Raw genomic sequence first — 16,153 nt, forward strand, 5'->3', positions numbered from 1 at the left:
GAGTCTTTAATCCATTCGCGGGTAAATATTGTTTGCGACAACCAGAACAAGCTCTCCTGTAGCTTGTTGAAGTTGATATTGAAGGAACCGAGTACTTTTCTTTTGTTTTCTTTTGAATCTTTCTTATTATTCTCCAGGCAAAGGAATATTCAAGGAGTACTGAGAGCACGGTGTAGAATCGTAAGACCGTAGTAACCTACGATAGGATAGGATAGGTAGGCATAGATAGGTAGAAAAGTAGTTCAGCGAGAGAGAGAGAGGAGATATTGTGTGTGGTTTGGACAGACAGGGTTAGTGCCAAGCCCTCTCATTGAGGCAGTGCAAGAAAACTTTATTTTGCAACAGAGCGTCAATGGAGCAAATTGAACAAATGAGCGAATGGATGATTGATACACGACGGATCCTTTCGAGAACTACTACCAACGAAACAAAAAGGGCGGTAGAGAGTGAAGACTGGAGACTGGAGACTGGAGTACAGGAGAGGAAAAGAAAGAAAGCGATAAGGAAAATTGATTGGATTTCAACAACAACAACAACAAGATCATCATCATCATTTGCGTGATGATATACCTTTCACCTGTGGAGAGAGAGATAGGAGAGAGAGAGGGTGGGAGAGATTATGATTTATAACACGTGAGCACGGCAATCTCTCGACATGTTTTATCCCACCCAAGGTCATCATCAGCATCAGCATCACGATCAGCAACACAGTTCAATGTCGGATATTCCATATAAAATGCATTTCCGTATATTTTGTTTGATTGATGAATCATGATTGATCTGTTTCCGTACATGCCACACACATCCCAAAATCCACGGCACTCGACATTGGAAACAAAACAAACGGACACCAATTTGGAAGACCCGCCCGTTTGTTGCCATCCTATGGCCCATTCGTTGCATCTTACTTGATTTGAATTAGCGTGGCATGGATCTTATCCTATCCGAGTAATATAATCACAAACAAGCTTTTAATTCCGATGTTCTAGACATCCGACGGGAATTTTGCGATTACTTGATGAGGACTAGCTCTACTCAGGTACCTTCTCCACTCTGAAATTGAAAGCTAGAAGGAGACTTTCATATCCGTTGATTACCTCCATTATGCTCCATAACCTGGAATACTCCACATCGGGGCTCTTACTGAATAATCCCTTGATTGCCTTCGCTCCAAATGTCAGTGGTTGGTATTGATGTCTCTCGTTTCTATCTTATCAGTGTCATCATTATCTTCATTATCTTCATTATCATCATCGTTGTCGCCATCAAAGACTATGAGTTATGATGAAATTCCAAGACTTTGTGCCAGAAAGGAAAGTCCAAGCTAATTAAGCCAACTCCATTAATATTGATGGTACGATAGATGGTCTGGGTGGAGGAGAGCGAGAGAGCGAGAAGACATCGAATCTGATGATTAAATCGCTTGGAAGTGTAACAACAACTTGGGATATTTGTTGTCTCCAATCAAGAGATCAATGAAATTCCCCATGTTGATCAATGAACGCTTGCTTGGCATACCATTTCACCAATCAATTATCAATCGTCAATCATCAATCATCAATCAACAACTTGAGGCATTTTGATGGATTTCAACCATTCAACAACAGTACGGGGAAAGGGGTGATCACGGTAGTACCAAGCAACCAATATGTGAGCCATCCATCCATCCCCCATCCGCACATGCAAGTTTATGTCGCCTTAATATTCCATCTATAACATGTGTTGTAATACAAATTGTCTGTCGTAGCACGAATTGCCCCATCTCACTCATTCGAAACGAAGATATAAAATAAATCGCTCTACGGGTCATTCCAAACACGGCAGAGGAAAGAGAGTTTTTTCAAACAAATTCTTCTCCACATCAAAATCTTCCAGAATAAATCACATCAAGCATGAACCTTGGCATGCAATCTATATAGATCGCAGCTATACCTGTCAAATTTTCCTAAAACCATAATATATTGCCTCAGACTAAAAGAGTAAATGTGTCGTAATTGGCGATAAACATTGTTTGATGAATTCTCAAACCTCATGTTGGGGGTTGGAAATGCCATAGACAAGGGTTACCACACCGTTAAGAGAAGGCTGATGATACATTCAGTAATTCATTATTCACCACTGGATTGAATTGGACTGTATTGAATTGGATTGAATGGATTGGATTGGATGAATTGGATTGGATGGATTGGAATCCTATATCCATTTCCACCTTCCTCATGGTTAATACACCCGCCCGCCCAAATTCCAGAATCACAGAAATTTCCCAACGTGCCCTCCCATCCGCATCCCACCTTCCACTAATTACCCAGATATTCACATTGATTGCCTAATCAACAAAATTACATCTCTACACCACCCGCTTCATCAGGCGCCGCCTCTTTCATTATCCCTCGCCTTGATGCATTTGATTCGCTTAGCCATTCCCCAATCTTCCTTTTGCCCAGAGCAATGCCCCTCTTGGCTAAGCTTGGAAGCGAGGACCAGATTTTTGCGAGAATACGCCCAATGTGCGCGTCTCTCGAGAGAGAAACAAGAATCATCGACGTTCAAAAATTTTTACTTTCTTTACCCGAGGTAGGCTTGCGGAGAATTTCTGCAGAATGTATGGTTATTGGTACAGCTATCTATATAGATATCCATATTGCCCAAGACGCAATTCTCGGTTCCGCTTTGCACATTGACTGAATGCCATGCCATGCTTTCGGTTATTTTCCAATACTGTAACCTCTTCTGCTTATCTACTCGTATCTATCTACACACAGTATTTACTTCCGCCGCCGGATCACATCAGATAGATACTGCACGCAAATAAAAGGCAAACGAAAAAAAAGGCTCGAGTATCTCATATCTACTGTAACGTATCATATCGTAATCATCCCCTTCCTTCTTCTTCGGACATCCCCTCCATCGAAAATGCCTTGCACCTGCCGGAAACGGCTCCTACGCTGTGATAAGGTGGCAAGAAGATCGGGGGAAAGGGGGCGCAGTCGCTTAGTACGACGTGGACGCGGAGCTTATCGGTTGGTTGGTTGGATAGGCGTGGGACGGACGGTATGTCATGTTCTTCCATTTCTTGCTGTACCGAGTGATTAGATGGCTGGCTATCTGACTATCTATCACACCATTTGATTTTAATTTTTTTGTGATTTTATTTTTCAGAGGGAGATTTTTTTTTTCTTTCAGCAGAATAAAGAAGGCTGTGCAGATAGATGTGGAACTCAATGATCAACATCTGGATCACATCACTCGCTAGCATACTCGTACCGCATGCTAGATAGACAGATAGATAGAAGATACCTTGATAAGCCATCTCGAGGCCATCAAGACTCCAGACCGAACATCTTCCAAGAATTTCTCAGCGCTCGGAGATGAATAACCTACTATAGTCAGTCATGATCAGTCGTATGGAGGAATCGAGATGGAATCTAGAGCTCCACCCCGCCATTTCACGCACATGTACTCGGTACGAGCGAGGAATCGTTCGCTAAGCCACCGCCGCTTGTTATTCTTTCTTGACTGGTCTGGTCTGGACGAGGTTATGGTGTTAGGGTATGTTAGGATATGCTATGCTATGTTATGATGTATTTTCATATCGGCTTTGCATCGTACCGGTACGTAGGTATGTCTGAGCTGGTAACCTGTGCTTGGAAGCGCGAAGATGAATACGCTTAAGCTGGTGTGCACTTGGCGAAGATGGCGGAGTGCAAGATGGATGGCGGTTTGTTGGGCGTTCGTGGTGTTGTCTCGTATGATGGTTTGCTATGCTATGCGATTCTATGCGATGCTATGCTATGGTAATGAGTTTCTCGCCGAGAAATTTTAGCTACATTGGATGGGTGATGGGTGTTAGGGCTCTCATTGTTCATACAGTATCTGCTGATCATGAAGTATCGACTTGCTTGCTTGCTTGATTGCAAGTGTAAGTCAAGTGTAAGTATAAGCCGCGATGAATACGTAGCCTGGCGCTTTTATATCCAGACAAGAGACTCGAGACTGGGACCCATACTCTCTAATTCAGAAACAAGAGACAAATCTCCTCAGCCACACTCACAAGTATCAGATTAGATTCGTATCCCGATTCCGGGTTGTTGATTTCACATGGAATATGGAATGTGGAACTATTGATTCCGAATGTCTCTATTACCATGTATGTATGTATGTATTCATATCTCATCACAACACGAGCAGTTGATGCATACAGCACATCACTTCTCCCCACTCGTGTAATTAACATCGTCATGTACGGAGTGGCTCATCCTATCCACTGTGATGTATTATACGTATCAAACAGATATACATATCCGATCCCAGTAATACGACTCATATCCATCGTACACCAAACCGCAGCTCGCTTTATATGCGCGATGTTATGATTATGAATATGATTTTAAATCGCGCATGTACGTACATATATATGTATGTTTACAGACGAGTAGTCTTCACAGCCCCAAGGAGGCGAGGAGGTAGATGCATGTGTGTGTGATTGTGATGTGCAGTGTTGTCTTGGGGAAAATTAGTTGTGTATACATGGATCTATGTATTTTTCTATCATTCATGTTCGATATGCTCAACAAGAACAACAGCAATAACAACAAGTGGAAATACTCTATACTCCCCCTCCCACTCTTCATATTCCTTCCTGTAGATTTCACTTATAAAACTTGAAACTTGAAACTTGAAAGTGGAAAATGGAAAATGGGAGATTCGATTGTGCTGCGCACGCTACGCTGCGCGCGAGAAGGGGGAGAGTGTGTTATTATTCGTGGATATATATACATGATGTATCTATGTTTATATTTATATTTGAGCCATGAGATTCCTGAAAAAGAATAGGATGGGGTGAAACTCGATAGATCTCGAGTCGGGGTGAGTGATTGGATTTTAGTCTTTAGTTTCAGTTTTACATCTTTGCGATCCACGGGTTTGAAATGGGAATTCTAGCAGTGAGATTGTGGGAGATTGTGTGGATGGATAGGAGTGGATGGGGTGAAGAAATGTTTGTTTGTGTTTTGTGGTTTGCGTTTTACATTTTGTTGTACTGTGTGTATTGAGGAAAGGTTTCATTTGGTGCTTTTTGATATTCGAGGTTTCTGATTTTTGAGGTGAGGGATGGTTGGATTGTTGAGGTGTTGAGTTATTGGGAGTTAATGAGTAGCTGGTTGGTTGGATAGCTATTTGAGAAGCGGATAGTTCTGCAAGCTTTGTCTTAAAGTATCTAGATTTGCGTTTCTGGGAGAGGGAGTTGTATTGGGGTATTGGGAGAGGGAAGAAGTGAAGGAATTACTCTTTTGGGGCGCGGAGTGGTTGGTTTGATGGGGTGTGGAGTATATTAAGGTGTTGGAGAGAATATCGCGTTGGGGAAATCTCAATATCGTATCGTGAATTTGGGAGGGAATGGGTAGATGATAGTTTGCTGGTTAAGTGGTTCTAGGTATGTTTGGAAATTCTCTGTTTCTGTTTCTAATGTGTGAGGATCGTGGTTGGAGATAGGTGAGATAGAATGCGGCGAGATTAGTTGGTAGGGTGGATGAATGGATGAATGGGACATGTATTTGTATTTGCAATTTTGTACTAGATGTTGTGGATTTCGTAGAAATGATGAGAATAGGAGCGAATTTGGTATTTGATTTTGGTTATTGATTTGATGAGGAATGGAGATACAGAATTCGTTGTTGACATTAATGAATCTCAACTTGAAAAGGTAAGAGGGAGAGGAAGAGGGAAAGAAAGAGGGCTTGAGGAAGACTTTTTTCTCCTGCTGAATGAAGACCAATAGTGAGCGGGTGAAAGAGAGGGAGAAGTTCCTGTAGATGGCTAGTTCATACTTCATCATCATCATCATCATCATCATCATCATCATCATCATCATCATCATCATCATCATCATCATCATCATCATCATCATCATCATCATCATCATCATCATCATCATCATCATCATCATCATCATCATCATCATCATCATCATCATCATCATCCAAAGCCCAGCTAATCTATACCTCATTCACGTAAAGAAACAGCAAAGCACCATCCATATCGCAGTCAACTTCACACACATACACATCACCAAGTCATTCCAAGTATATGCACCGAAAAATATATGATACTGTTTCTGCGCTCTATCCTATCCATCCTCCGTTTTTTGTTTTGTCGTTTTGCTTTCATGTATAATTCCTCATCACATCATCTCGCATGTCATTCCTTCTCTGTATGCCTCCTGAGTCCTGACTACATACCCCAAGTTTCTAATATATTTCATTATACTTTATTATACTTCATTATACTATACTATACTATTATATTCTATCTCCTTGCATTTATACCTAAATATATGTATCTCCTAGGGATAAATTTCCTTCACTTTTACTATCAATTCTCCTACTTCAAAGTTTACATTCGAAATCTCGAAAGTCATATAGCATACCTAGCTAGTTCGATCATTCTCTCATATCCTCAGTTCTCATCGAGATCGAGATGTGTACATTTTACAAGTTGTCTACTCTATAACTTGAGGCATTCTTTTTCTTTCTCCTACATAAGATTTTCTGGGTACTATAGATCTAAAATATTTAAGTGTTCTCTTCAACGAGATATTTATTCCTGACCATCAAATCGATACGATTATATCACTAGCTTCGTTTAATTACTTTACAATCTAGATACGTATAACAACTCCCAATCCCTCACCATTTGAGTTCGATTCGGAGGCAATGAAGGAAAATACGGAGGTGGTACATGATATGTTAGGATTCTAGGTATATATCATAAGGGAATGAGAAGGAGATGGATCAAGGAGATGTAGAGATGGGAAAGAGAGATGTATTGTACTGTACTGTATTGTTTTGAAATTTTGTATCTTAGTAACTAATACATCACACGACGAACAAAAATTTGAGTTTTAGCATACCTAGGGACTATGATGGTAGTAGATGATAATAAGAGATTGACTTCAAGAATGGCAAGTAAAATGTACTGATTATATTGAGAGCTTAGAAGACGAATTAGAATTAGATATCTATAGGGGCGGATAGATTGATGAGATATATGAAATAGAGTTGTATAAAGAAACATTGAAGTATTCCTATGATTCTGAAGGAAATTTGGAAAGAAGTGAAGTAGATTTGAGATGGATGTGCAAGGGAATGCTAGATAAAATGGGGAAGAAAGGGAATATAAAAGAACTGATGGAGAAGGTTGTGATGAATGAGAGCTATAGACTATCAGTCATTGATGTTCATTTATATTAGAGAGTGTAAAGATTGTGTACTGTATGATGATGAAATAAGAAGTATATAGGAGAATTGAGTTTGCTTATTCTACTAATATTAGTATCTTTAGACTTGATATAGTAGAAACACTGTTGTACATGTAAAGGTGTTTAGAGTTGGATTTTTTTAATGTCCAGAAACTTGTTACTAATGACAAATTAAAGTATTTGAGAGATGTAAGGGGGAAAAGTAAAAGCAAAGAGGAAATCCACAAAAATGATTATTTGATAGTAGTTAAGAGTTTGTTCTTCTTTGGAAACATGCCATCTTGTATGGATATTTACAGCTTTGTTGGATGGTGACGGTGATAGTATAGATATGATGAGTTGTATAGATCAAATTACAAGCTTTGTGTGCTTTATAAGAATAGAGAGTAAAGTCGAGAGTTGAGAGGTGAAAGGGGGAAATTGTAGCCATAATTGTGTACACATTCGTCGATGTGAGTAATTATAAGATTCTGAAACTACAATTTGACTCTTGACAAACGACTAAAGTACACCTCATATTTATTTATAATCTTCCATGGTTTTAGGATGGCACTGGAACAGAGGTTCAAATGATCATGTTTCTTCATTCCATTTCACTGGTTTCCTTCTTCCTTATTCAGTACACCTTTGAACACCTTGAACACCTTTGTTTCCATTTCCATTTCCATATTGACCCTAGACCAGCATACAGCAAATATCTGGCCTACTACAGAAGAAAAAAATATCTGCTGTTATGACTTGAATGAAGTATCACTTTAGTTGCTCAGCTAAATACAATACGTAAGTAGGTACGTAGTTCATGAGCTACAAGATGTAAATTCCATCAGGTTCACTATCCACACCCAACGACGAACAAAATCGCAGTAAACCCAACTTCTGGAATTATACTCGTTAGATTATCAGATCTCAGTAAATACTTAATCAATATTGAAGTCTAATTACCCAAGGTAACGAGAACTGAGAATTCTTCCAGCTTTCCACTTATCCATTACTGCATTCCAACGTATCGGAGCTACAGCATTGTAGATGAGGGCGAGGCACTTGCTCAAATTTGATAATGAATTGACTGCACTAGGTATTGTTGCTGTCGCTATTAACCTTAGGTTATGTATAGTTGAGAGCCGTGGATCATACATCACTAGCTAGCACCTTGATTCGAATCTACATCAGTTCATCTACATCAGTTCTTTCGACGACAATGTAGGGTTCTCTAGAGGCTTCGGGAAAATGATGGGAAATCCAAGGATTAAAGATACCAAACCCAATGAAGGACTGGAGCTGGCACCCATTTCACGATATCCTGTAGATTGGAAAATAAACTTCGAGACAGATAATGAAAATGCTGGAAGCAGGATGATTGCCACTTTGCATGGAAAGCAGTAGTAGAAATCAAAACAGACTGGTGAGCTCAAAAACAATTCTTTTTTTTTGAATGACCTGTAAAAGATGGCTTCATAAGCGTATAAATTATATCTCAACTTAAATAGGGAGACATCTCTAATGATTAATACCACTTGATATTCTCTTGATTTGAATCCCCAGCTTAATTTCATCTTTTTGTTTTGTTCTGTATCTCCAATACTCATTCGAACATTTATTTCTTGAATTAATTCTGTGATGGGTTATCAGGTTGCAAATCATCACCATGATGAAACATTCCACAGCCCCTGAGTTTGTTGTTCTTTCCTGTAAGAGGTCGCAATGTAACCCTTCGACTCGTATTTTGAACTGATGAATGTGAAGGATTTCCTAGTTCATGAAAGATGTTTATGTTGTACGTACCGTGCAAATGCATCGTCTTTTTTGATAGACAGGATTCCCCTGTTTTATCTTCTTCCCTTGAGCTTTACTAAAAGCTTCGAGAATTGTTTATCTTCCGATCCGTTTGGTGCCCTGTTCCTGTTCCTGTTCCTGTTCTCCTCTTCCCCTTCCCTTCCCCTTCTCCTCTTCCAAGCTCTATTGCCCCACCTGGTGCTAAGATAACTGATATCTTGCATCTTTTTCGCTTCTAGCGGGTAGATCCAGGGCTTTTCAGGGAAGTCCTATCATGTTACACGTGATGGCTCGAAATGAGGGACATGTTGAGGGAAAATCAAAATGAACTGAATGAGAATGAGAAGGAGAAGGAAAAAGAGACGGGAAGAGAAAGGAAAGAAGACTATACAAATAATGGTATTATAATCATTTGAATCATCATTCCAAATATATAAATTTACCCAGGATAAATTACAAATATATATAAATATAAATATAAAATATAAGTATCATTTTGGGCCTTGATAGAATTGAGAAGGTCTCCTTCCGCTTAGCGGGCTTCGTGGTCGGTCCCAGACCATAACACCACACCTCTCCCAGCACATCTTCCTTCCTTTCCTCTCCCACAAAACAACAACAATCCGTAAATCTTTCAAATTTGATCCATCAGATCTATAGATTAACGCGACGAAAACCTCTCCATAAATCATCAAATCCTTTCCATTCAAACAAAGTAAGTAACTATCCGATATCTATGTCCATTTTGCATCGCATATTGCGTTGTTGACGCGCCTACCATTCATCTTGCGCCAGTCTTTGTGATTCTTCCACACCATACTTTCTTACTAACTAATCTTCATAGGAAGCAATGGCTCGTGTAACTAGAACCACTAGTGGTGAGTTACTTCCTATATTCATTTCCCAGATCCCATTCTTCAGCTATTGAAATATACGTTCGCAAAATCGCGTAAATGGAGCTTCACTAACTCGATATATTAGGCAGTATCCCAGTTAAGGCTGTCCAAGCACCTGTCGAAGCTCCTAAGCCAAAGAAGACCACATCGAAGAAGGCCGCAACAAAGGCAAACACTGGAAAGAAGGTTGCTCCAACCAACGGCGCCAAGCCAGCCGGTGGTATCAAGAAACCCACTGTCTCTAAGAAATCCGCTGCCCCAAAGAAGAAGCCCACAGTTATGGCCCAGGTAAGTTAGATATTGCTATATCTAAGACTAGATATTGATTCTTCTATAGCTTGAAGCTGCTGCAGAGGAAATCGAAGAGGCTGCCGAGAAGGCTGCAGAGACCGTTGAGGAAAAAGTCGAGGAGGCTACTGCTGAGAAGCCAGCACCCAAGACGAAGGTATGTCATACTTTTACTTTTACATACTTTGATATTCACACCAACTCCTTTTCTTTTCTCACATAGTTAACATATCATTCTTCCCCAGACTCCCGCACCAAAGAAGCCTGTCACCAAAAAGGTTTCTAAGAAACCCGCCGTCAAGGCCTAAGCAAAAGCACCTCTATCAAAATCAATCGCTCTCCAGGAACACATATGGAGGTGTCTCTTTCAAGAGCCTTTATAATATAACAACCCTTTGGATTGAACATACAATCACTCCTTCTTGTTGATACCCAACATCTATGTTCTGAGCGAGCGTTACTTTGGAGTGTATATGAATGTGCCCTGGCGTTTCTCAGGCGTTTTCTAGTTTTTAGGTCGAAGGTGGTAATGATATGTTCAATGTTATGACTTGTGGATCTTTTGGGGGACTGTATCTAGATAGTATCTATGGATGCGTATTTGGGAATAGGGGAATGCTTTTTCTTTAACTTTGCTTTTGGAAGAAGAATCGCGATGAGAGAGATTTTGGAAAGACGGCATAGCTTGTTAAATGAACAAATGATGGATCTAAAGGAATTGTAAATGATTTATACCGAACGATTTGAATGCTAGCAATTGTTTTTGCTTTTGATTATTGTGATACCGTACTTCAAGTTGAAGACCTGCGTCAACTACTTCATTAATAGGAGTATAGGAAGGAGTATACATTTAGCTAATAGCGCCTAGCACTGCATATCTTGTTACTGCCTTTTCTATGCCTTTTCTGTGCCTTTTCTATTTTTTGTCCACCAAATCACTTTTCATATTTTTGTCTTCCGAATTCTACATGTCCCTATCTAGCATGTTCTCATTCCCACTTACTAGCTGAAGACTTCTCGTCATCACTAACGTAACCAGCACTAGGTACCCATTGCTAAGAGATACAGAATCACCACAAAATGTCCTTTACTTTCCTCTTCTTTCCCTTAACCCATTCTCACTCTAGTCTCCTCTTCTTTCCAGCTTTGCTCTTCAACCCCCTTGATACGTTACAACAAGTCTGAAATACCGAGTCTACTGACCTTGGATATCAGACAATCATCGTTTCCTGTATATTCGAGAGGTTCGTCTGCTTTTTTGTGCTCACACAGATTCTCCCTCTACACATTCCCTCTTAGTTGCTCCGACTTTATCGCCTCATATTCCTCAACCGTCTGTTATTTTCTTCTGATTTTCTCTCCCTCGCTCCCTGTAATGTCATGTCATTGGCTTGTTTGTCTTAACGAAATGTCGTTGGGGTATGGATAGCCCTAGTATCTCCATATTTTCGTTTCTAGTCTCATTGTTCTGATTCACTATTTGAATTTGCAGACTCGAGATATAGGTATACCTAAATGTGGAAGATTTTGTGGCGGCTTTAAGGGGGTGGAGAAATAGGAGGAGGCATAGTTGGGTAATGTATGTATGGGATGGATATGGTATTTATGATAGGTAGTATGTGGGTGAGATGGGTGGGAAGGGAAGTGAAGCGCGAGGAAGTTAGCAGATCGATTGATGGATCAGGCGAGAGATGGTGTGTGGAGTGCGGAGTGTAGAGTGTAGAGTGTGGTGTATAGATATCTATGGTGTTGTGGATGGTCACGGGTTGAGGCGCGGAATATATGGTTCGATTCGAGATGCGAGGATTAGGATGGAGCTTGGTGGGCTGTGAGGGGTTATCTGGGAACGGGGAGTGGAGATTGAGTTTCTTCCTCGTCATCCCGAGTTTCTCATCTATCCTCGTGTGACTAGCTAGATTAGCCAGATATCTATGGTCAAGTGTCGTAACTTTACTTCATAAGTCAGATAACTGGAATTTAAATTTGAGATTTGAATCTCATTCTCATGCATTCTGCGTACCTATCTTCTCATCGTGAGAGAATTTTTGATACTGGGATATGATATATTTCGATATGGGGAAGGTAATCACGGAATCTTGGAACGAGGATATATCTATGCCTCTTGAATCTGCAAATTAGATGCATAGATGCGCATGAAGATTTGAATTTGTGTAGGAGATGACTCATCTAATGTTAAAGTTGGCCTAGGTAGGTATCTACATATAGGTCTCTACATGTTTTAATCGTATGATAAGTAACTACACGGGTGTCTTTAAGTAGGTAGGTACTTAGCTTAGGTGGCTGGGTGGGTGGTAAACTGCATTTCCTTCAACCCAACCAAACCACGCTGGATTGGAATATCTATTTCATTTCATTTTATCTTATCTTGTCAGCAAATATATATACACGTATATCAAATATCAAATATCATATACATTCTCAGATCTATATTGAAATCTGAGTACCCATCACATCCATTCCCACCCAGCACACCCTCTCAAATTTAAAACTCCACATTCCCCTCAATCCTCCGCAGAAAACTACCATCTGTCCTGAGAATGAGAATTAACCAAAAATTCATAATATCATCACCCTTCTTTCTAATCCTCCCCCGTTCCACTTACTCCTATGCACTGAATTAAAGTCTCATCATTCCCTTCTATCTTGCTTTCAGATAATATCACACCCTAACAATACTATTCTAATCCACAATTCCAGACACAATTCCAGACACAATTCCAATTCCAATCCCAATTCCACACAAACCATTCTCAACTCTCAAATTCATTTTACAAGAGCATATAAGCACAGCTAAGAAAGACTCAAACCAAAGCTACCTATCTTATGCATGAACAACAGGAGCTCAATTTCTGTAGATTAGATGACTTGGTATCGCTTGTTATTTTCTTATCTCATCTCATCTTAGAATTGAAATACAAATCTAAATATAAATATAAATCTCGATACTAGATCTTGGTATTTTTGTTAGAGAGTGGTTTCTGTGTGTAGATATAGATGGGAGATGTTTGGATTGAGGGGGAGGAGAGAGGGGATATGTGGATAGCCGTTATAACTTGTATGATCTGATCTGACATGATGTGATATGATGTGATATGATTAATGTGGGATTTAGTTAGGTAGGTAGGTACGATATGATGTGGCATAATGAGGTCGAAATATGGGTTTGGAGATGTTACTGTGGGATTATATTTTGATAGAGTTCAGAGTGTTGGTTCACAAAAGGTACATACATATACATGCATCGAGTCTGAAAGGGTTCTCTTCCACATACTTCAAACAGAACAATGTAGCTTAGCATAGGTATACAGATTTAAACCATCAAACCACCAGCTAACAAATAAGCAATACAATCGATAACCATCTCAATACTTTTCCGCACCCAATTCATCACATCCACCCACCTACTTTCTCCCCAAATCCACACCCCCAACTCTCACCAACTGCTCTTCTCCCTCCTTACCACCCTCGGACCCCACGCCAAAAAATCCACCAACACTCTTCCCAACAACCTCCTTCCAAAATCCCTCCACAACCGCCTTGCACTCCTCTCCACTCTGTCCGAAATCCGGGAACGCATTAACCTCCAATAACCAGACCTCTCCATCCGCATCCACCAAGAAATCAAGTCCAAATGCTTCAAACGCATTTGGCAATGGTTGGAAATGAATACTCATTTCCTTAGCGGCTGCTACGAAAATCTCTGCTGTCAATTTAGATATTTGGGTTTGGATTTTCTCATGTAGAGAGGCGGGGAAGGGAAGAGAAGAAAGAAGATGCACGGCATTTTTCTTCGAGTCCGAGGTTTGTATACAGGTATTTGTGAGATGCGGGTTAAGATCTATTTCGCCCGAGGAAGAGGATGAAGACCAGGGAGGAACATATGCCGAGCTAGCGAAGAGGGCTAACATGGATTTATAGACGTAAATATCCAGGGCTCCAGAAGCGAGAACATATGTTCTGATATGGAACTTAGTATTTTTCGGTGCTGTTGTATCAGCATCGGGGGCGAGGAGAAGTGGTGGGTGGATATATGGTTGTGCGAGGAAATGACGAAGATGTGATGTTTGGATATAATCTTTCTCATCATCGTCATGATTCTCAACTTCTTCGTCTTCTTCATCGGAATCAGGTGCGTCCTCTTCCCATCCTTCGAAGATGGCAAGGAGTTCTTCGTAAGAGGAAAACAACCTAATGCCCTGTCCTCTATCACTCATTCCCGGTTTCAATATCCACCATTCTCTATCTGAGGCGTTACCTCCTTCTTCGTCAACTTTTTCGTTTCGTGCAAAACTTTCCTTCAAGTCCCAACATTCTACCACCGCATCATCTAAGAACTCGGCGTAGTCGACCTCGAAATGCTCTGCGCGCTTGATGTTTGTTTTGAGAATAGAGTCAGGGTTCTTAACACACCATATATGGGATGTTTCACTCAAATAGTGTTTACGAATGAGGGCTTTGCGGATAACGTAGGCATTTGTAAGGGAGGTTGTAGGTTTCGATGTTATTTCATCAAAAGGGATGGTTTCGTATGATGAAATATGGAGGTATGGTGATTCTGGAGTTGGGAGGTCGGAGGGAGAAGAGAGAAGTGTAAATGAAGATTGAGGGAGCTGTTTCAGAGCCGAAAGGATTAGTGGTTGAACATAAGAATCTTCGTAGTCGATATAGGCGTAAAAATGAGGTTGTTTTGACTTGGGCTCTTGAAGGGAGAGATCCGATAGTGATGGTATTGGATCTGAGGATGGTCTGGCGAAAGGATTGGTCAGAGGTGCTCGATTACGTTGGTACGTTTAAAATGGGTGGGAAGGAACTTGTATTGGTCTAACAATATCTAATGCTCTATTGATATGCCATTAATAACTCACAACTTCAACTCTCCTTGTGTCGCTGCAGTAGCATGCATGAAATTTGCCTTTAATGGAGTGACGCTATAGTAATGTTAGTCTTAAGAGAAGTCATTCATTTAAAATAGAACATACCTTGTGTAACCCTCCTTGACAGCCCAGCCATCATTACCAGGTTCAGCTTCTTCTACACTCTTATAGACGTCTGTGAACCTTGGTGCCCATTTGAAATGTTTGTGTGTGTGCCCGACAGCCTTCTTCCCCTCTCCATCTCCCTCCCCCTGCTGCCCCTCCTTTTCTCTAATCTTCTCTTCTTCCTCATCAGCATCCTCATCGTTTCCGTCTACCTCCTCAAAGCAACTTCCTTCTCCCCAGTAGTTCTGTAACATGTTTGTCCACAAAATCTTGTTCTTCTCCACTCCCTCCACCAACGGAACATTAACCGTATACAAATCCACCCCCTCACCCCAATTGTTATACAAATACTCGATAATCTTCACTCCGACTCTACTAGCGCCTCCAATAATTTCTGGATCATGATTTCTCGTGAAAAACGCAAAGCTCAACGCAATGGCCTTTCTCTTGCAAACCGCCGCCTCCATCGCCCCTCCAATAGTCCCACTACTCAAACTGAAAACCGCCGTACTATTTCTTCCATAGTTTGGTCCACTAACAACCAAGTCTACTGGTCCTCTATCTTTGAAATAATGATAAAGACCAATTTGTACGCATGATGCAGGTGTGCCATCTACTAATACCCATTCTTCTATATTATCGCTCGAGGGACGAGCATGCGTTGTACCGTCATCTTCGTGAAGGGTGCCAGGTCTGAAATACGTGGGTTTGACGGTTTGTCCGACCATGTGCGCTTTGCCTATCCATGAACGTTGGGTATGGGGAAGGACGACTGAAACTATGTGGCCGGCGGCTTGGAGATTTTGGACGAGGGAGTGGACATAGGGAGAGGACTTGTTGGAGGGAGGTCCATCATCATTTACCACCTATTATGAATTGTTGGTTAGAATATCAATATTTGATACAATATAAACTTTCACTTACGAGAATATGCATCTTGA

The 16,153-nt window shown here is 40.7% G+C and overlaps 2 protein-coding genes across 2 annotated transcripts; one reads left to right on the forward strand and one right to left on the reverse strand.

Moving 5' to 3' along the window:
• Positions 1–9,878: 9,878 nt before the first annotated feature.
• EAE98_002278 (uncharacterized protein) lies at positions 9,879–10,520 on the forward strand (the record flags this gene model as incomplete). Its single annotated transcript, XM_038949898.1, has 4 exons — positions 9,879–9,906; positions 10,010–10,212; positions 10,262–10,369; positions 10,458–10,520. The coding sequence occupies 4 exons, from the start codon at positions 9,879–9,881 to the stop codon at positions 10,518–10,520; spliced, it is 402 nt and encodes a 133-aa protein (XP_038813637.1).
• A 3,114-nt stretch (positions 10,521–13,634) lies between these two features.
• EAE98_002279 (uncharacterized protein) lies at positions 13,635–16,148 on the reverse strand (the record flags this gene model as incomplete). Its single annotated transcript, XM_038949899.1, has 4 exons — positions 13,635–14,979; positions 15,099–15,161; positions 15,213–16,078; positions 16,137–16,148. 4 exons carry the CDS (start codon positions 16,146–16,148, stop codon positions 13,635–13,637), a joined length of 2,286 nt encoding a protein of 761 aa, XP_038813638.1.
• Between the last annotated feature and the right edge of the window lie 5 nt (positions 16,149–16,153).

Source organism: Botrytis deweyae (assembly GCF_014898535.1).
Source record: "Botrytis deweyae strain B1 chromosome Unknown BDEW_004, whole genome shotgun sequence".
Classification (NCBI taxonomy): Eukaryota; Fungi; Ascomycota; class Leotiomycetes; order Helotiales; family Sclerotiniaceae; genus Botrytis; species Botrytis deweyae.